This window comes from Patagioenas fasciata, chromosome 1 (genome assembly GCF_037038585.1).
Source record: "Patagioenas fasciata isolate bPatFas1 chromosome 1, bPatFas1.hap1, whole genome shotgun sequence".
NCBI classification, from domain to species: domain Eukaryota; kingdom Metazoa; phylum Chordata; class Aves; order Columbiformes; family Columbidae; genus Patagioenas; species Patagioenas fasciata.
This window is the reverse complement of record NC_092520.1, coordinates 121,467,465-121,489,099: the sequence shown is the minus strand read 5'-3', so window position 1 is coordinate 121,489,099 and position 21,635 is coordinate 121,467,465. Positions and strand designations below refer to the sequence as shown.

The window sequence follows — 21,635 nt, the reverse complement described above, 5'->3', positions numbered from 1 at the left end:
CTCAGGCTTTTCTTAGAATATTTAATTAGATCTCTTTGCACTCCCTACCTCCTTTCCTTTTTCCTCTTCTTTCGATATTCAAATATTAAAACCGTTCTGCACATGGTACATAGATGATCATAATGATTACTTTGTCTTTCCAGCATAGGAATTCTCAAGGAAGCCAGTAAATCCCAGCCTAATCTCTTTATTTCATGCACTTTCCTCATTACTTGTGTTTGGCCAAACCAGACTGTATTTTTCATCATGTGAATGGCAAAATATTTGGAAGTAGGCGTGAGATATAGCTATATTCTGTGTTCAGATGAACCTGACATTTGAAAAGATTTGTTATTAACTTCTGAAGAAACTTAATAAAACTGTTGAAATGACACTGTTGAGTACACCACACATTATGCAGCTGAGAGTAACTACTTCATGCAGTATAGACAGGCTCAGAAAGGACAAAAATTGTGCCACATTCAGCTCTGATGTTAAGAGTTGCCTTCATTGTCTGGTTAACTTGGTCCTCTGAGTTTTCTTCAGAATAGCAGATAAAGCTGAATAAGGATCTCGTTCTGGGTAGTGCTTAACACTTTCTGCATCTTAAAATCCCATTAACCTCTGCACTGCACAAGAACAAGCTTACATTAGCCTAATTGATGGGGTAGCAGGTGTAAGTGCACAATTCCTCAGGGCTTGCTGTGATTCCAGGTTAGTCTTATTCTTTCTTTGCCAAAAATTGTGTGTGCGTGTGTACGTATATACAATTTATTGTATCCATGGTTCCAAAAAGCAAGCAAGGATCAATGAAAGCTTGTTATTTCTCCTTGAATTTAGAAGCATTGAGACCTAATAAAAAGGTTGATTTTTATACTCATTCTGAATACCAAAAGACCTTGTATAATGATTTTTGTGAAATAGCTTCAGGAATGTTCCCAATACAGAATTAAAGAATAATTTCAATTGTGACATGTAAAATCAAATGTAATTTTGTTCTAACTAAAGCAAGACATTTTACTTTCTTTTCTATTGTTTTTCAAGGGGAGGCACAGTGAATTTTTAATACTTTACTGACCCTTGGCTCCAAGTGACGTTAGTCTGCTGTTGTACGAAAAAGATGAACTTCAGAACATTATTAGCCAAAGTATTCTACGTGAATACTCTCTATTATTTAAGTTAAAAATGCAGATTGTACTTCTGTCAGTAAAAATGGCTGATACAAGCATACAACTCTGGTAGTATGTTGAGCTGTTTGTGCTCCTAAATATAGCAGAGGGTCCCTATTAGGGAGCTGGCTGGGGGAGGTCTTGTGTCTTTGTGTAAAACAGCTATGTCTTTATTATTTCTGTATGCTGAGAAAGAAGGAGGAGAGCCAATGTGGTTTTATTACTCTAACAGGTCTTTTAATAACCGTGCTTTCTGTGTTGGTAGAATAGATCTCCTGGCCCCTCTGTTAAATCACAAAAAAAACCAAGAACTGAAAGCAAGAAGGAAGGAGTTACTCCATAGAAATAAAACATTTCACATGAGTTTGCTTTATTCTTTTGTCAGTGCAAACTCCCTCCCCCCCGGCCCCCTTTTAATTCTTTTGCATGCTTATTTGGTTTGCGTTGTTGTTGGGTTTTTTTGTTTAAAGAAAGCACGCAAGCTAAGGCTTTTTCCCATGAACAAAATATGACATATGGCAAGGTGTGTACTCATGAATTACTGAGCTCTATCAGGGAAGAAGAGTTCCCTGCACCCTTCTGGGGCATAGCCTATTCCCTGTGCCACCTAGGACATCAGGCTGGGCAATCACAGTGGTGCCTTCTGACCGCTCATGTTTGTGTGTTTTGTTGCAAGGCACTTTTTTAAAAACCAAAAAGCTCACTCTTCGAAGGCTGCTTGGAGGGAAAGTTTATTTTATGGACTGTTTCTCAGTCCTCTCAGAAACAATGGGGGGAAGGAAGATCTGTCAATTCTGGAGAAAAACAGAGAGAGCAGGGTTTTTTCCCCTCCTGTCCCTTGGAAATATGATGTGGTTGTAATAGAGAAAGGAATGTGCTGTTGGCAGGGACACGGCAGAAGGGCTGCTGAAGATCCCACGCGAGAATCTGCGCAGCCTTTGGAATCACAGGAACAGGTGCACCCGGGAGGAGTTTGGTCTGGTTAGGCGAGGGAAGATGCACGCTGCCCAACAGCAGCAGAAGCAGCAAATGAAAACAACTCAACATCCAGAAAACCCACTGACATACTTGGGAAGATGCACCTGCTGCCTCTTCTGTTTTTTTCTGTCGTAGCCCATGAAGCCCGGCATGCTGGTCATGGTGGGTATCACCCTGTTTGCACAAAGGCTGGAAAGCGGAGCCTATGCAGTGAGCTGTATCCTATCTCCCCTCTCCCATCCTCCTTTTACCAGGTGTTTTATTAGTTGAGATCCCTTGATGTCTCTTCTGTCAGCGACCACAGGGACACTGGGCACCACCTTATGTTTACACAGTACGCAACAGGGGATTTGAGTGAGAAATGTGAGTATTGCAAAGGAGAGGGCTGGTGCAGAGAGATGGTAGTGTATCAGTGGTTATACATAGCCAGTCCCTGTGCCACAGCTTGCTATATCTCCACTGATGCTGGAGGTGGAGGAATAACAAACTCTGTCACAAGGAGCAGAATTGGAAGAGATTATATATTGATGCAACTAACTTTTGTTAGTCATTTCTGAGAGAAAGGGCAAATCTCTCACAGCTAGCTCTATTCATTTTGACAGTGACTGAGGAGAGGATGTAAGGATCCCTAAAAGGTACAGTTTAAAGAGGAGGGCACTGACTTTGTGTCCAGGCTGGGTGCTCTCATGTGGATGCCAGCCTAGGACCTGCACAGCCAGGGAGAGGATGTTGGTAGCAAAGCCACCCATGGCCAGCCTTGCTCTGAGCATGTGGACTGGCACACAGGCTGTCACCAGACCATGGTGGTTGTACGGTATACAGATTTTCTAATAACATGAGAGCATGCTACAAGGGTAGCAGCAGCTGGAGAAAATGTCAGCCACAAGCGAAGAAACCAGTGTGGCCACTGGTGTGTGGCCAGCAGGACTAGGGCAGTGATTGTCCTCCTGTGCTCAGTGCTGGTGAGACTGCACCTCAAATTCCTCTGTTCAGTTTTGGGCCCCTCACTACAAGAAGACATTGAGGTACTGGAGAGAGTTCAGAGAAGGGCAGTAAAGCTGGTGAGGGGTCTGGAACACAAGTCTGATGACGAGAGGCTGAGGGAACTGGGGCTGTTCAGCCTGGAGAAAAGGAGGCTGAGGGGAGACCTTATCACTCTTCTACAACTACCTGAAAGGAAGTTGTAGCGTGGAGGGTGTTGGTCTCTTCTCCCAAGTAACAAGTGACAGGACAAGAGGAAATGGCCTCAAGTTGCACCAGGAGAGGTTCAGATTGGATGTTAGGAAAAATTTCTTTCTGGAAAGTGTTGTCAGGCCTTGGAACAGGCTGCCCAGGGAAGTGGCTGAGTCACCATCCCTGGAGGCGTTTAAAAGATGTGTATATGTGGTGCTCAGGGACACAGGTTAGTGATGGATTTGACAGTGTTACGTTAGTGGTTGGACTCAATGATCTTAGAGGTATTTTCCAAACCAAATGATTCTATGATTCTATGATTAAGCAATAATGCAGCTATGAAAAGATGAGGAAGGTGCACCAGGTTCAATGTGAGAGTGATGAAAATGGATAACAAACTATCATGTTTTAGACAATAAACCATTTGTGAAAATACCACATTTTGAAGATGATGTCCTCATGGACATCTGTCAGCATAAAGAAGTAGGTGCTACAGCATCCTCACTAAATTATTAAAACCAGCAGAGAACACATGAAGTCAGAGACTTTGCAAAGTAATACTTCTCATTTACTGATTCAAAACATTTGAGCAAAATGGAAGGAGATTATTGCCCAGTTTTGAAAATAGAAGGATAAATTGCATATAAAAAGTGACAGGGTATTTTTCTTCTTGGTTTGGCATGAAGCCTATCTAATCTTTTTTAGGTATAGTAGAAGAAAACAATGCCATTTCTCAGGTAATATGTGTTCTCTGGGTAAATTATTTTTAATGCTTACCTATTTAAAAAGTATGGGAACGCAGCTAGAATATGCATAGATCCTATATAGATGCTGATGTGGTAGAAAGGCAGAATGGCCCTTCAGTCACAGTGCTGGCATTCTTGATAGAGCTTCTAGGATGGGTGTGTGCATCTAAGCATGCACTCAAGTGCATTTGTCCATTTGATTTAAAATTGGAGGCTGAATAAAAAGTGAAACGGCAGGAATGCCAGGAAGATGTGCCAGGGGAGGTTTGGTTGGACATTAGGAAAAGGTTCTTTCCCCAGAGGGTGGTGGAGCACTGGAACAGGCTCCCCAGGGAGGTGTCACGGCCCCAAGCCTGACAGTGTTCAAGAAGAGACTGGACAACACCCTCAGACACATGGTGTGAATTGTGGGGTTGTCACATGCAGGGACAGGAGTTGGACTTGATCCTTGTGGGTCCCTTCCAACTCAGGACATTCTATGATTCTGTGAAATCTATATTCCTTTGATAGAAAGAGAGGCTTAGAGCAAGAAGATGTATGGCTTTGGAAATGATGCTGTTGTTGTTATCAAATTCTCCTGACCCTTTATGTGAGCTTTTTGGATGTCTTTATACAAACTAATTGGATTCCCAGAGACCTGTGTCTCACTCATGTGGACACTCCTGATACGTGGGCTCGTATGTGCTGTGCTAGCCCAGGGAGAGCTTCATTTCACTGTGCTTCCTAGACCTCCTCTTGCAGACGGGGAAGTAGAGAGGAGAGGTTTACCTTAGCAACATAAGCTCAAGATGATAGATGACTTCTGGAAGCAATTTTATAATTGGGCACGCTGTGGCTTCAGCTGGGCTCCAACATTATCACTTGAGAACACTGAAAGTGGTTTGAGAGCATGAAAGTGGGGGGTGATGTTGGAACCTCTGTTAGTAGGAGAAGTTCTGAGCAGGAAGGAGTGTTGAACAGCAGGTTGTTGCACTGAGTGAATACCTCGCCACCACAAGCTCCTCACCCTACTCTGCTACACTTCCTTCTGGCACATCCCGTTGTGCGATGTCTTCACCACACACTCTCCCCTAGGTGCAGGGATAAACCTTTGCTTGGAAGGCAGGTGACTGTACCAAGACGTGGTGTCCTGGAGCTGTGCCTGGATGGTGCCTCCCAGTAATGCACATGCCAGAGAGCTGGAGCATCTCCAGAGGTGGGACAGCTCTGCTGCTGGCAGGGGATCACGATGGGTGCCTTGGGCTTGCTCCCCCTGGAAACTTCCAGCTGTCCGTTTTCTGCAGTCCGTGTGACAGGAGGAGGGGCTGCATGCAGGGATCATAGAATCGTAGAACAGTTTATGTTGGAAAGAACCTTCAAAGGCCATCCAGTCCAACCCCCTGCAATGAGCAGGGACATCTTCAACTAGATCAGGTTGCTCAGAGCCCCGTCCAGCCTGGCCTGGAATGTCTCCAGGGATGGGGCATCTACCACCTCTCTGGGAAACCTCCTGTTCCAATATTTTATGGTGCCATCATTTCAGGTGTGAGCACTCAAAGAGGAGGTGGGTGAAGAAAATCTGCCTCAATCTTTGCCCCTGTTATTTAGGATGGTTTTTGTTTGGTTACTACAACCAGAGGAGTCTTTCTCAGTATTTGTGTTTTCTTTATATCCCCACAATCCCTGCAGTTTGTTTCCCAAATCCACAAGGCTGTGCCATACCAGTAGGGATTTTAGTGCATATCATGGTACCAGAAGGAGAAAAGGGCAGGTCTTCCTCTCATGTGAAATAATTTCCCTAAATTCAGATTTTCTTAAATCACTTTAATTTCTGGTGCTTTTTTGCCTACTAGAAATACAATATTCTTATACATCATAGGAATAAAAGCTGTAAATTACTGTCATTCAGCTCAGCTGTAATTTTTTGGATACACATTTTGAATGTACTGACATTTGGGAGGAATAGGAAGGGGAATAAACACCCATTCTACTGTCATATTCCCTCTCTATTATCAGCACTCTCATAGTCTCAGCTTCATTTCTTGTATCTTAGCTCATCTAGAAAGGGCATGGGAAGGAAGAAGGAAAGTGTAAAAAGTCTCTGCTGGGAAAAGTCCAATATAGAAAGAAATACTGTTATAACCTCAGGTAATATTTAGCAATTTATCATCAGACATTTCGGGCTTATAAAATCTCATAATAAATTGATAAACCAGGTATCTCTAGTATTCCACTGTGAAAAGAACCACACATAAAATGAGAAGGAAAAACAACAAAAACAAAACAAAACAACAACAACAAAAAAAAAAAAAAAGAAAAAAGAAAAAAAAAAAAGAAAAAGAATAAGAAAAAAACCTAGTACGACTGCCAGTGGTGTGGTAAATCTTGTCCTTGCTAAGAGAGGAGAGGTGATGCAGACTGCTCCTCTAGGATGTGAATCCTGCTGAGTCTTCAGATCACAGGGTGATTTAACTCAGTTATGGACTTGAGCAGATCCTTGGGGAAACTGGAAATGAGAAATCTCAGCAGCCCCGCTTCACAGCCGAGCCTCAGGACCCAGGCAGCAGCACACACCAAATAGCACCTGTGCCAGTGGTTGCTGATCCAAAGCTGCTGGATTTTGTCAGCATTTCATTGAACAGATATTAAGCTTGTAGGCTGACATAGATTTTTAAGTAAAGCTTTGAAGAAGATAAAATTTAGCTCCAGAGCAAGCATTTGAATCTCTGTTTACATCAGAGAAGTGACAAGCAGTTATAGTCATACCAAGGCTAAACTTTGGCCTCTGTTGTTGGTTTTTTGTTCCTTTTTTTTCCCCTTCTCCTCTAAAGTATCATGTTTTAATTGAATCTCACCTGTGATTAATGTATTAATAATGGAGGCTTTGTTACAGATGCTGAGGAAAAAGCTTGGAAGATTGAAAACATGCCTAAAGATATTGTTAAAATTGTTAGAATAGGTTATATTGAAGGAAAAAAGAGGAGATATAGATAGAACAGTGCTCTGAATTTATATATTTGGGAAAGAAAATAGTGCATGGTGAGCAGGTGAAAACCAGATTTTCTCTAACAGCATTCAGCAAAGGAAGCATTTAAAAAGAAAAACAACGTTCACCATGTCAGTAAAAACATCATCGTGAATTTTAAGATAGAAATGAATGTGATTGCCTGCAGCTGGGCTCAGTGAGACCTCAAACGGGACAGGACCCTGCTTGCTGAGGGATCTCTGGCAGCCTTTGAATGCCCAGTGAGGCCAGGATCTCTTCACACTCTGTTAGGATATTGCTCCAGTGGAAACCATCACTTGGCAAAACACTCAGGCAAGCTAAGTCACAGCTTCAGTATTTGCTTAATATCAGGGTTTGCTGAAAACTGATCTGTTGACTTTCGAGCGTTCTTCCAAAAACCCAGCCACCAGCGTGCCACCTGCCAAACATTTCGCAACTCCTTGCAGTCCTCTCTGTCGCCTGCCAACACCTTCCTGCTGTCCTTAGGTCAAGGAAATGGGTGCCTGTTCGTCTCTTGACACAAACAAAAAGTCCCCTAGGTAACAGCAGCCATAAAACTTCTCCCGCACCCTTGGCTCTGGGCGAGTGGCTGCACCTCGTGGTCCTCGTCACAGCGTGTGTTTGCACAACAAAGTGACTGTGGCCAGGGCTGCTGCTGTCTTGTCCTCCTCCTCCTGTGTGTGAGAGAGTCACATCAAACTCTGGGTTCGGGCTGGAAACTTGCCTTTTGAACTGAAAACCTGAGGTACATCCATGTGCAAGGTCCATACAGTTCCTCAGTCCTTGTAATCACACACAGAGTTGAGATGCAGTTTTTCTAAAAGCCTTACAGTCCCCCCACTGCAGAACCAATATTGCCCATCTGACGCAAACTTCTAGGATTTATTTACCAAAACTTAAAATAGCTGTGTCCCTGCTGGGGACATCAGAGTCTCTGGGCTCCTGCGTGGGAGGCTGAGGCTGCTGGTGCTTGCACCCCCTGTCACCTCCACCTTTGGTGCCTCTGACCCGCACCTCGGGTTGCTTTCTTCTTTGCTCCAGAGCTGTCTTACCCAGGCAACCTTCCTCCCTGTATGCTGCCTGGATCTCTGCAGCAGCTCTCCCACAGCGCGGCAGCCAGCTCTTCTCCCAGGTGACACTGGGGAGCCATCTGGGGACAACTCTGGCAGCGGTGGTGGGACCTGGCCAAGGACCTGGCTCTTTTTGCAAGCCAGTGCTCCAGCCCTGTGCTCCTTGCTGCACCCTCGCAGGGGACATCCCCAAAAGCACAGCGGTGGCAGGCTGCCTTCTCCAGATCTTGGGCACTTTTTGGAGTGACATGGTAATTCTTAAAATAACCTTAGAAAACAGCAGAAACATGGCAGACCTGAAAAATGGCCACATGAGGTCAGAAGGGGAGTGAGGACCTTGCTTCAAGATGTACAGCTGGCAAAGAGAAAGCTCATCAGAGTTCAGTGTCTTTCTGTTTCTCCTAAGTGAGGAGATGTATGCTGCACCCCTGGTCATGTGTTACTGTCCCCATATGTTTGGTACACCCAGTGGTAACACTTCATGACTTCAGATGTCCCCAGGGAGGTGTCACGGCCCCAAGCCTGACAGTGTTCAATAAGAGACTGGACAACACTCTCAGACACATGGTGTGAACTGTGGGGTTGTCATATGCAGGATCAGGAGCTGGACTTGATGATCCTTGTGGATCCCTTACAACTCAGGACATTCTGTGATTCTGCGTCACACATTGGTCACATAAATCTTTTCTGACGTTATAGTGGAGCTAATAATTTTTTAAAAATCTTTTTTATTCTCTAGAAAATTGGCTGCTAAGGTTTGAGATTGGACAACAGCACATTTCTGGATTGTCAGAAATGTAATATATTATCTGCTTGAATTTTGCCAGAGAGAATGTGTTTATACTTGCCAGCGTGTTTCAAAGTAACATTTCCATTATGTGGGTATTCATCTTGCAGTCCCTTTGCTATTCAGAACTGGCAAAGTATGGCATATAAACATTTGGATTAAAAAATACACCCTCACCTGAATGCAGCTGGGTGCAGCAGAATTATTCCAGTGGGCCACAGCTGGGGATCTTAGTTACGGCATCCATAATTTATATAGAGAATATAGGATCCCACCTCTGGATGCAGATGATAAGAGCATGGGTGCCGTGGGACATGCATAGAGCAGCTGAGGCTTTGAAGGGATTGATTTGCACTCCTGCCATTGCAACATGGCAGTGTGAGTCTGAGGCACCCCGAACCTATTTAATAATCGACTAGGTATGCCAGAGCCACAATTTACTTTAAAAATACATGTATCATCCGTGTCTTGTCTTTTCTAGGGCCAGTTCCTTACTAATTCTCCCTATGTAATAGATGCCTTTGACCAAAAGTTGCTGACCCTCATGTTTGTGTTTCTCTTTGCTGTCGTGCAGCTGTTCGTCATGGCACGGCTCAAGTGCTTGCCAATGGTTCAGGCGATGTGTTGTGGTTTAGACTTGAGTAATAAATGTTTCCTTTCCATTTTGCTAAATTATTGAATTTACGAGCCTTGTTACTTAAGTCTGCTGATGCTTCAGGGGATCAAAATAGCCACAGAGTACTCACCTTCCCGTCCAGGTTGTGGCGTGAGCATCTGTCACCCAGAGTCACTCTGCATCATGCAGTCTGTGACTTAATTCTGCCTTGACCATGAAACTACGGCTCTCCCGATGAAGAGAAGAGAGCACAAAGAGCCTGCTGCTCTGGATGTGCATTTTAAATTACAGATATTCTGTCCTCAGGCATGGGACATGTACAATTTTGGAAATGTATTTTTAATTTAGGAGCCTTAATAAGCAAAACGATGTTTTGCTTCCAAAAAGCAAAGAAGAGAGAAGAAAATAAGAAAATAGATGGTTTTATTTTTACTTGTATTTTTCTCCAAAGGAGTAAAAAGAGTCGTTACCATTTCACAAGTTCCTTAAAAAAAGAAGAAACTAGAATCTGTAGAGTACTTCAATTTAGATATAAAGGAAAAATACATGCAGTTCTTCACTAACATTAATTGTACATGTTACCCAAATGTACATGTTACTTATCACAAGAACTTTTTATCTGTGGTCCTGAATAGGCCCAGAGAGGGAGAGTGAAAGAAGCCCACCTCCTCTGATGCATGCCTTTAGAAGCATTTGAGAATCTCATCAAACTCAGTTTTTGGTCAGGAGAGGCTAGTTGGTTAGCTAAACCAGACTGTACTATTGTCTTATGAAAGTGGAAATAGTCTATGGAACTTATTATACCTTTGCCTAGTAAGGTTCATCCTATAGGATGTTTTTTTTTTATTTTGTATGTATATTTATATAGAGATATATGTATTTAGACATATGTTGTCTATGTGTTTATATATTAAAAGCCTATACATAATATATCGTTTTACACTTCTGTATTTTAGTTACTTGCCTGTCTGTGTATACACATATATAGTGAAGTACTTTTATTTTGTTGATTTGAGTGACACTTTTTCTACCTTCTTTAGTGGCTGTCACATGAGTTCCTCAAGGATAATGGACCCTAAGATGCGAGAGACTGAAGGAGATGGAGAGGACAATTCAGGTAGAATTGCTGCCTTCCTCAGTGAATGAAAAGTGCATTGACTCCTCAAGCTTCAATGGCTTAGCTCCATCATAAAAGTGAATTGTTTAGAGAACACATTCTTCCTTTCTCTCCTCCTGTCTCCAAGAGCTGTTATATTTTTGACATTTTCAGAGACTTGAAGTAAGATTTTTGTAGCATCTTGTGACCAAATTAACTTTTTTACCCAACAAAATCTGACAATAAGTGAAGTGCTGGCAGGGATGCCTCACAGGGCTGTTGTGCCAGCTTATGTGGGACAGGCACAAGTTGTTGGCTTGTCTTGTGCAAAACTCTGATTTAGTTTTAAGTAGCTCCCTTCACAAAGCTTGCAACTGGTCCTAATTAAGGTCTTTCCTCAGTAAGCAGACTAGCATTGCTTTTCAAGATTATTGCTTGATTTCTAGTTTAGTACTTTGTGATCCATTGAGTTTTGTAATTAGCATTCAAAATATTCTGCCTTGTATTATAAAACTGACTTTTTTGAAAGCATTAGCCTCTTGACACTGCACATTCCACCTGTGTAAGCCTTTTCTACATTTAAATTGGTTTTGGTAACATTTGCCTTATCTTCATTATTTAGCTTGCTGAACAAAGGCAGTGGGTTTCCAAGCCGTAATTTGTTCTAACTGTATCCCAGGCTGTTAATACCACAGTTTTTCTTCACAGTCTAATTTTCTCAAGAAGCAAGTAGAAACTCTGTTAAGAAAGATTCTCCACTGCAAATGATTTCTTATGTGTCATAAACATTACAATCTATTCTCCAAGACAGTAGTAATTTCATGTTATTAGTATAGTCTTGAAAAACATTAATGCAAGAGCAGACTTTTTTTGCATTTTCCATGAAAAAAATCCACCTATGCAGAAATTATAAAGGAATTATTATTGTTCCAAAAACTTGCACGTGCTGCTGATTGCATCTTCTTTATGGCTCTTCACTTAGGAAAGAAAAAATCAAAGTTCAAATCTTTCAAAAAGTTTTTTGGTAAAAAGAAAAGGAAAGACACGTCGTCTTCCGGGAGCAGTGGTCTGAAGTTATTCCAGTCAACAAGTGACGTCGCAGCCTCTCAGGACATGCACGTTAATGATGATTCTGAAGATGAACTTGAGTAAGTCTTTAGACTCTAGCTGGCAAACAAATACAGAACTGCTACAGTGTTTGTAGGTGAAATACACCCCAAATTGCCTCCTCCTCTCGTTCAGAATGCTGCATTCTCAAACAGTTGCCTTTTTAAGGAAAGCACAAATTAAAATGGCTGATGCAAGAGAAATCGCAAGGGAATTGGATGGAGCACAACAAGAAATAATAACTAAAAAAGCTTTCATTTAATCATAAATAAGCCTTAGGTTACTGTTTCAAAAGAATGTAATTCCCATATTTAAAAATTAATTAGATACTCAGCTTGTATCTTACCAGAATTGTCTTATTCCCCTAAGATGCAACTCCTAAGGATTGCTAAAGAAATGTAGATGCCTAGCTGTTTACACCAGGTTTTGAAAGCAAGGAAGGGATAAGGTGATGACTGGAACTGAAATCAGCAGCAGCCAGGGGCTGCGAAGCCTTTATTTCCTCTGTGTACATGGGATTCGCCTGACCAAAGGATGAATGTCTGCATCTGAGTTAGTCACCAGCTGCCTTTTATAATCAGCAGAGATAAGTCAACATTACTAAGAGAGCTTGTATCGTTCTTGTGTAGATCTCTGGAGTTATTCAGGTGAACCAGGCTCTAGAAGTGCCAGGGGAGATTTAGGTTGGGCATTAGGAAAAGGTTCTTCCCCCAGAGGGTGGTGGAGCACTGGAACAGGCTCCCCAGGGAGGTGTCACGGCCCCAAGCCTGACAGTGTTCAAGAAGAGACCGGACAACGCCCTCAGACACATGGTGTGAACTGTGGGGTTGTTACAGGCAGGGACAGGAGTTGGACTCAATGATCCTTATGGGTCTCTTCCAACTCAAGACGTTCTACAATTCTGTTTCTCCCCACTGAATGTAAACAGGAGCCAGGGTGACCAGCTCCGATGTAGATACCGGTGGTTTAATGTCTGTAGTTAGACCAGGCCTGTGTATTTGTTTGCCTCTGAAAATCCTGTTTTCATTCAGGCATTACCAAAATGTTCCCCACTGCTGAAGGGTAACCACGAGAAACCCAGTCTAAAGTTCAAATGTATTCCTGGATGGAGAGATGGACTGAGGAGCCCCTTGGCTGCCTAAAAAGCAAGTCCTTGCATTGACAGATATTGTGCCTCTCACAACAAGCCTCCTGGTCCTCAGGCATGAGATGTTGCTGTGCCCGGGGATGGGAGAGGCAAACCATACCAGCCAGTTAATATGACATTATACAACACGGCCACCAGGCAGCGCCAAACAACCAAAATAAATTATTAACTTTTTTTTTTTTTTCTTTCCTGTGGCATTGGCAACAGTAATAGTCCAGTTTGAAGCCCCCAGGGGTTCCTGGCTGGCAGCACCAGGTCTTACAGTGAGCTATAGGGTTGTTGTTTGACAACGTATTTTTAAGACATGGATGCGCAAATTTTCTCCCCTTCACGTACAACTCAACAAGGTCATGTCCGAGTGGGTACAATCTTTGGCAGGTTGTGCCATGTTTCTATGCTGTTACTTGCAGGGTTGATACCTTATTGTTCCTTAGTATTTGCTTAGACAGACAAAGACCAGGAAATTCCTTGAAAGGAAGGAAAATCAATTCAAGCACTCATAATCTGAGGAGACATCCAAGGTACCTCCACTATACATCTGGGAGGTGCATGTCTGCTAGAAAGAGAAAGCAAAGGTAGCACACTGGTGTAAATGTGCACATGGAACAATGCTGCTTATCTGACTGCCACTGCAGTCTTTGTAATATGTCGGTGCATTGAGCAGCCATCACAGCCCTGCCTGGCACTTATTTTGCAAATTGCTATAGATCCGTCTGACTCTGGAATCATTGCAGAGATCACGTTTTCACTTAGATAAATTCTTCTTCTAATGTCTGTAATGCATTAAGCAGAAGCAGCAGGCTTTCCTTCCTTCTGCAACAGGAATACAAATCAACTTTTTCCTGTTATTGTTTTATCAAACATATTTATAGCAGCCATTACAAGGAAAATGTTATTTTCTGCCATGTTTGTTTATGTTGCTGAATGTCCTGTGACAGTATCTAAGATCCAAAAATACACAGTTCTTGTCTTTCTTTCTTGCTTCTGTAGAGTGTCTGTTAAATTAACTTGATACTTACATGAACCCAAGCAGTTCTGTGTTCTGGTTTGCCATTTCATAGCTGTCTTACTTTAAAAAATTAAAAGAAGGGAGTCCTAGAAGAAATGCCATGTGCATATATTTTTGGTCCCTACTCAGGCTGTGAACAGAGCTGAGGAAAATGGGCACAAGAGACCTCCTAGCAGCAAGCTGTCTGTCTGTGGGTCTCTTGTACCGTTGCCACGAGGAAACAAATTGTTCATGCCCCACATGTAACATTTGCAAAAAAAGTTACAGCACCACATGCATCAAAAGCACGAAACAGAGTATGAGAGAAGTTACCCACAAAGCATCTCTCGCTTCCTCTCACCAGCCCACAAAGAATGTCCATTAAAAAATGTGTCCTTCAGGCTCGTAAGGGTAAATCCCGGGGATCTTGATACGGAGCACAGGACATTATAAGCATCTGGTAAAGATTTATGCAAATGACTCTATGTGAAAACTATATTGCCTATTTTTCTTAATGACCTGCATTGCAGAGATATGCTAAATGCTGTACCACACTTAAATAGTAAAAGGTACTTATTCTTCCTATGGTGTTGGTCAGTCACTTGCAAGACCCGTTCTTATGTTAGGAACAATTCAGTCCATCTTGGGTACGGCCTTGTTTGTGTGAATTCCCTTCACTTTGCACCTGGGCTCACCTGTGGCCCTGTCACAGCACCCAGCTGCTGGCTGCCAGCCGAGGGGCAGCAGCTTTCCCAAGCCGTATAACTCAGTCACTGGGGTTAAACTGTCTTTAACCTTGCTTCAGTTTGTTAATGTGACAGATAACGGCATTTGCAAGTTTTTGTTTGGTTTTTAAAGGTGTTCCCTAGATTAGCCTGAATGACTGTATTTAGTTCACAGTGAAGTCTGGACTCTGGTGAGTGATGCGTGCTACACACCCGTCTCCTGCTCCATGTTTAACAGATCACCTGAGTTTAGAGTAATAGGACTGGCAAAAAAGTCTGTCTGCTTTCACTCATTTGTTGTATTATTCCAGGAGACATAAAGGCATTATGGGAAGCAGAGCTTTGTCGCATGATAGCATTTTCATCCCTGAGACTGGGCAAGAGCCTGCAAGGCCAGTAAGAGTGTTTTCCCAAGAAAACGTTTCTGATCGGATTAGAGCTTTACAGGTAATTTATACAACATAATTTTCTCAAATGCAACAAGTGGAATGGCTTACCAGGCTTGAGTTTTGGGGATAATATTTGTGGTTTAACGTTTGATTAGTAAGTAACATCTGTCTGCAGCTTACATTAAATGTCACATCTGTTAATTAGACAGCAGTATTATATCTTGCTTTACTTAAATGATAGTTGAAAAAATGATAGGTTGTTTGACTCCCTAAGAGAATGTCTCAAGTGAGATGTCTTGTGCTCTGGATCATTTAATTGTGAAGTTAAAATAAAGGTAACTCATTGACCTGAGCTAAAAAATGTGCTGGGGAAACCTCCATCACTATCATATGCTAATATATTTTATGCCATGCTGAAGCTGAAACTCCAGCCTACCATGAAATTGGGACCTCCGCCTCCATTTGGACTTCATGCAAAGCGAACAGAGGATGCTGGGACCAGTTCTGAGGATGATGGATTACCCAGGAGCCCTCCAGAAATGTCTTTGCTCCGTGAAAACTTAAATTCAGGCATGACAACAACAGTGAGTAGTTCTGGTGTTGACAAAAATCAATGTTTAATGACTTGTTTTACCTATGCGTGGAAGGCAGAATAAATTATTTGGTTTGCTATATGTATCACTACTTTATGCCTGAATTACCTTACTCAAAATGGGAAAATGCTATCTCTCTGTGTAAACAGCTACTTAGAATCCCTGTTCCTGTTAAAATATAAATATCGTGCCAGAAAATGCAGAACTAGGAAGGAGAGGATGTGTTTGTATGCATGCATGGGGATGCTGGGTTCTCGCTTGAATGTGCTGACAAGAGAGTTCTCTTCTTTAATGTTTTTCTCGACTGTCATCAGAAAAAGAAACATGAAATAATTTGAAACTGTTTTTCTTTTTAAATTATAGTTTTGTTATACATTATTTCATTCTTTATCTGCATGTCTTATGCTTTATGGTTGCAGTGTCCTTGCTAATCCTTAAGACTATAGAGAAAAACAACTTACATTGTCAATTCCTGTGTGCACTTTGTGTAGATAGTTTCTGCAAGTATATCCACCTTGTTTGTCATCTTTTACTGAATCTCTTCCTCATTCCATCCCACAGTTCTCTGACTCTCACAAGCACCTTAGCTCTTTGAGTTTAGCTGGAACAGGCAGTGAAGAAGAAGAACAGGTAACTTCTGCCAAATGTATTAAGGGCCAAGCAGTTACATATATTAAGGGTTTTTTTCATGTAAGATATAAATATGATTTTGTTGCCTGTCTGCTGCAAAAAACCAACCATGTGTGTGTGTGTAATTGCATGCCCGTTTGCTGTGTTTTTTAATCTAACATAAAAGTTATGATTATTTATCAACATAATTCTGACGCCAAGTAATCTCCCATTGATAAAAATTAAGCTCTCTAGAACAGCTCATATCCCTTAGCAAACTTCACAGATATGATTTAATCTCCAAGCATGACCAACTAGACTTAGACATTGAAACCGTATGCCTTTTTTCAAAGATGGGAAATTGCAGGAAAGGCTGCTTGTGTTCCACACGTAGGGTAAAGGAGGAAGCCTGTTGAGGAGCTGTGAACAAAATCTAGATCCTCTGAAATCTGCCCAGACCCTTGCTTTAAGTACAAGGTTACCTCACACCGATACAGAAAGTGTTTGCCTGGTGGCAGTGGCTGACGCTGCTGCTGAGGAGTCAGAGGTCCAGCCTTCAGTCGGATTGTGCCCACGTGAGCCAGCCGCGAGCTGTGAATTTTGCTGAAGTGATGTTTTCAGGGCACGAGTACAGGCAAATAGATGGCTTTCTTCAATCAGCAGCCAGCCCTTCTGGCTGATTAAAGGGCAGTTTGGAAAGGCTCTGAAGAGTCCCTTGTAGTTGTCTGTAGCTGGAGTCATGGTGGAAACAACATAGGGGATAAAGGAAAAAGTGTTTTCTAGAAATAGAAGGAGGGGTGGAGGGGAATTGCAGAAAGGAAATGGAGAAGTGTGTCCTGAGCTGACTATTCCTGGTTAATTATGCAAAATGTATTTCAAGGGCAGCTGCAGCAGGGCTCAGCAGGGATTTCTGGCCACACTTGTTGGATTCCACATTAAGCTGTTTGAAAAACTGCTTATATGGAGGGAAATTTTAGTATGTTGAAAAAAAAAGAGAGAACATGTGAAAAAGGTATTTCTTGAAAACTGGTATAGGCTCACTGTGAATTTGCCCAGTCCAGATGCACATTTGCTACAGGAGGATTTATGTCTCCCTGTTGTTCCATTAACATCACTCTGACTCACTCGCTGACTCCTGAGACACGGTGGTGACTCTGCGGTTGCTCAGCTTTTTCCACATGCCCCATCACTGAGCTCAGAGCTCTCTTCATCCCAGTCCAGTTTCAGAGCACAGCCGGAAAGTATCCCCATCTGAAGGCTTTCCTCCAAAACTGCAGGGTCTGCTATCGGTCATTTCGGAGAGATCGGCCCTGCTTCTAGAAGTCAGAGGAGACCAGCTCGCGGGGCTGAAGAGTTTTGCACAACACAGCCCTGAGGTTTTGGGCAGCAGTGGCACCTTGCTGTTTCTTGGAAGCTTTCCTGGGTTGAAGAGGGGAGAAAAGGATTGCGACTGTCCCATCTGGGCTTTGGGGATGGGGTTCCCTCATGATCCCCTACCTTGTGCCACCCAGCACAACCAGTTGAAGGACAACTGAGCCATGTGTATGTGAGATTTGGAGAAAGGGATCTGCCATCTGTCCCGTTCTCCATCAGGCTTCACCAGAGCCAGGCTTCATGGGACAGGCAACTTCTACAGCCGGCTCCAACCTGGCATTTACTCGGGCTGCTGAAATTTAAGTAACAAACCAGATTCTTGATTTTCCAGCATAATGGCCAACACTGAGCACTGCCAACAAGAGACATGGAAAGCTCTCGAGGAAAAGCAGAAGCCAGAAGAAAGGCAGGCAAACAATGACGTGCCTTGAAAGGAAACATGTGCTGCGTCTTTATCACGGAGCTGAAATGTCAATGTATTCACTGTTAGATACTAATGTATAATGCAGCCACATATCGTTTGTTGTACATTAGTCATGTTTGAGTACTAGGCTGTAGGTATTATAGAGTGAAAATTAATGAGAGCATCCATTATTCAGCACAGCTGAGCTATTTTGCCTTTTTTTTTTTTTAATAGAAAGCACGATCGGAAGCTGTGGATCCAGCCTCCGCTAAAATCAATGGGAGTTTTCCCCTGGCTGTTGAGGAAGCTGTAGCAGGCCCTTGCCACACTACACAGTATCTTTTGACTGCAGTGCATAATGCAGAACTCTACTTGCAAAGAACACTGATGCTTTTTCCCTCCCTAAATAAAATGAACACTATCCTGCTCTCCCTTTCTCCCCTCCAACCCCCTCAGTAAAATACTGCTTCCAGAGAAAATCGAAGTAAAGAAGAAAGAAGAAGAGAGAAGAAGAAAGAAGAGAAAAAAAGAAGAAAGAAGAGAAAGAAGAGAGAAGAAAGAAGAGAGAAGAAAGAAGAGAGAAGAAAGAAGAGAGAATAAAGAAGAGAGAAGAGAGAAGAAAGAAGAGAGCCCTCAGAAGAAAGCATGCAAAGGAGGAAAGCTCCTCTAATGAAATGAACTGGAATTTCAAGCCTATGAAGGGAGTGGTCATGAGTTGTCAGAGGTCATGTTAATGCTATGACAGATGGTTTGGAAATATAAGTTCGCCTATCTGCAGAAACTGAATCTGAGATAAAGGAAGAAACCTTTTAAAAGTCATTTTTCATAAACTTTTCAGTCTTCTTTTTGCATCAGCCCTGAGACTGGGGTAGGTTTTGGTGAAGTGCGCAGGCAAGCTGAATTCCAGCCTTGTGAAAGTGCTGCACCCCTTGAAGCATTCAGGACTTGTTTCTGGATGGGGTATTGGCCTCTAGTAGGAATTGCCCATGGTTTCCTTCCCCAGAATAGTCTGTAAATGAAATGTTATGTTTCGGCTAAACTTCCTAGTTATTTTACAGATATAAATACATGAGGTGATTTAAGTGTCAACACAATTGACATTTGATTATTTTGTCTTTAGGAGGGTGTTGTAGAGTTGTGAGGGATCTGATGAAGGATAGTAAGCTAGAGATGCTCCAGCCCAGCCTATCTGTGGGTACGAGCCCAGACACAGGTGCTGGAGGACAGATGCAGAAAGGAAACTGGCCCTTTACGTTCCAAAACTGAATACTCTTCATAAATCTGTCTTCTAAAACATGGTGGCTGTGTATTTGTGTGCTTTAGTTCTTCTGGTTAAATGTGACTTGGTCCTTTCCACTGAACAGTATACCACGGTATTCAAGCAGCTAAAAACACAGAATTGCTAACACTGATACTCCACATGCAAAAATAGGAAATGCAATGTATTTTAAAGAGATGTCAAAAAGAAAAAGAAGCAACCTTAAAATGCCCATAAACATGGCCTCTTCTTTGCAGAATTGTTATTACCATGTCTTTGTTTTCTTTCTTTTTTTTTTTTTTTTATTCTCTATTTGGGAATTCATATTTTTTTTTTCAGGTTACATTGGGTCGTTCTTCTAGATCTTGCTCTACAGACAGTCAGCTGTTCCCCAGGCATGGAAGTGCTAAAACTGGAACTCCCCAGATATCTGACAGTACCATATCGCCTGCAGCTGATTTTGACACTCCACCTGAGCTTTCCTCTTGCTTGGACAATTCTGCTGCTAAACACAAGCTTTTAATAAAACCCCGGAATCAGAGATCCAGCAAAATGAGAAGATTTTCTCAGGTACTTTCAAAAATAAGCAGTGTCACCTGTGACACCAAACCAGAAAGTTCCTACTGGACTTTATATTTCAAACTCAGATATGATAAGAAAAGTCAGATTGTGGCCTGGATATTTGATTGGGTTTTAATAGCTGTTATTTGATGAGGCTCCATAGCTGGAGTAGACACTAGGAACAGATTAAATATTATGAGTTTCTGTAACAATTTCTTCTTGAATTTACCATGCAATACAATTTAGTATCTTATTTGTGATGCAGAAGTTGGGGCTGACAGCTTCATTTCTTACTTGAAAAAAACTTTGTTGGAAGTGTTATGATCAGCCTGTGTATTTTTCCTAGTCTGAAAGATCCTGTAAAATCTTGAGTCGTTGAGGGACTATTGATGGAGCTGTTTTAACTTCCCAAATATAATTTGGCTTATGTTTTCAAAAAGTAAAGAAAGAATAAATTGTGACCTATTAATTGGAACTGAATTCTGTTCATTAGGTCTGTTCTTAATTCAGCTCTCTCCCTGCTCCAAAACTTGTAAACCCTTTACGTGTACTAGAGACTTAAAATAAGTCTCCATTAAAAAAAAAAAAAAAAAGTATACTATTAAAAACTATTAAAAAGTGATTATTATTTTATAAACGTTGTTTTAAAGCCATCCTTTTAAAACACCATTTATCAGATTCTTTGTCATATCTTGTGAGGGGCATAGCTTCATTTTTCTTCTTTCTCTCCGCTTTCAAAACTAAAGTTTGTAGCTCTTACTACAGTATTTTTATTTTATTGTTTGTGATTTCTTTCAGTGTTTTAAACACATTAAAGCCACTAAATTGGCTTACTTAACACCAGGAATATTATTTCCTCTGTCTCTAAGTATTACTTTCACTCATATGGTGTATTTTGCAAAATCTGTGAGTGATCTTTTGGCTCGATAGAGCACCACAACAAAGCCAGTTATCTGGAAATGCATGTAAAGCAATCACTCACTGATCAAACCTCTTCTTCCATTGTAACATTGTACCAAAAGACAATTGCTTTGTCCAGTGTGCCCATAAACTGCCAGGTGACTGAGCTCTCCTGGGTTCCCATGGAGGGTGTTCACATCTTTTGATAATACCATTTTTAATATTTTCCTGCCCAACTCTGCCTGCACACCTTGCTTCTTGCTAACCGATGTCTTGTGCATTTATGTTCCTGTGTATGTGGACTGTGAATGCAGGTGGCATCGCAGCTCTGTCTTTGCAATTACACTTTCAAAATGAGAAGTTGGAAGAGAACCCTAAAAGTTTCTTCAGAGTGCAAGTTTTGTGTTCTTGGAAATAGGGCCTACATTCAGAATAGGTATTTACCCAACAAACTACAGTGAAACAGTGAGCTAATCCAGGGACTATATAAAAGTGCATATTCAGCAGCTTCATAATGTGCTTTCAAATAATCCTGTATATTTAGCCAGTCCTTACCTGAAGCTTAATCAAAAGACCTCACAGATAATTACATATGCATTTATAAACATTTATCTTATAGTCTAACTCTTGAACAGAAGTCTTCTACATGATGGAGGCAAGGCTATAATGCTCTCTGGCAGTGGGATTAGACAGAAGATGGCCATATGGCATAGATACTCAGCTGGCATAAAGTGTCGTAACTAGACGGACTTGTTAGGTTTTTGATCTTCCTTCTCTGTACCCTTCCCTCTTCGGAATCATGCTTTAGGAAGAATGGGTTGCTTTATTTTTAATGCTAGTATGGAGTAGCAAAATACAAAGGGACAGATTTTTCTCTTTCAAGTGCTGCTTTTTGCCTGAGAGCAACACAACATACCCAGTATGTTCTGAGGAATCGAGTGCCAAGGACAGCCCAATGGCCATTGTTTTGATAAACTTGCC

At 41.9% G+C, this 21,635-nt stretch overlaps 1 protein-coding gene across 6 annotated transcripts in view; it reads left to right on the top strand.

The window, feature by feature from the left end:
* Nucleotides 1–21,635, top strand: part of CRACDL (CRACD like) — a 66,632-nt gene that overhangs the window by 28,804 nt on the left and 16,193 nt on the right. For 5 of the 6 annotated variants that reach the window (XM_071813660.1, XM_071813664.1, XM_071813669.1 and 2 more), the window contains 6 exons: nt 10,545–10,621; nt 11,583–11,748; nt 14,879–15,014; nt 15,376–15,540; nt 16,111–16,179; nt 19,533–19,763. In XM_071813660.1, the coding sequence (XP_071669761.1) occupies nt 10,555–10,621; nt 11,583–11,748; nt 14,879–15,014; nt 15,376–15,540; nt 16,111–16,179; nt 19,533–19,763 (834 nt within the window). In that variant the 5' untranslated portion in view covers nt 10,545–10,554. The remainder of the gene's footprint in view (nt 1–10,544; nt 10,622–11,582; nt 11,749–14,878; nt 15,015–15,375; nt 15,541–16,110; nt 16,180–19,532; nt 19,764–21,635) is intronic. The other variant, XM_065847526.2, reaches the window with a different exon arrangement.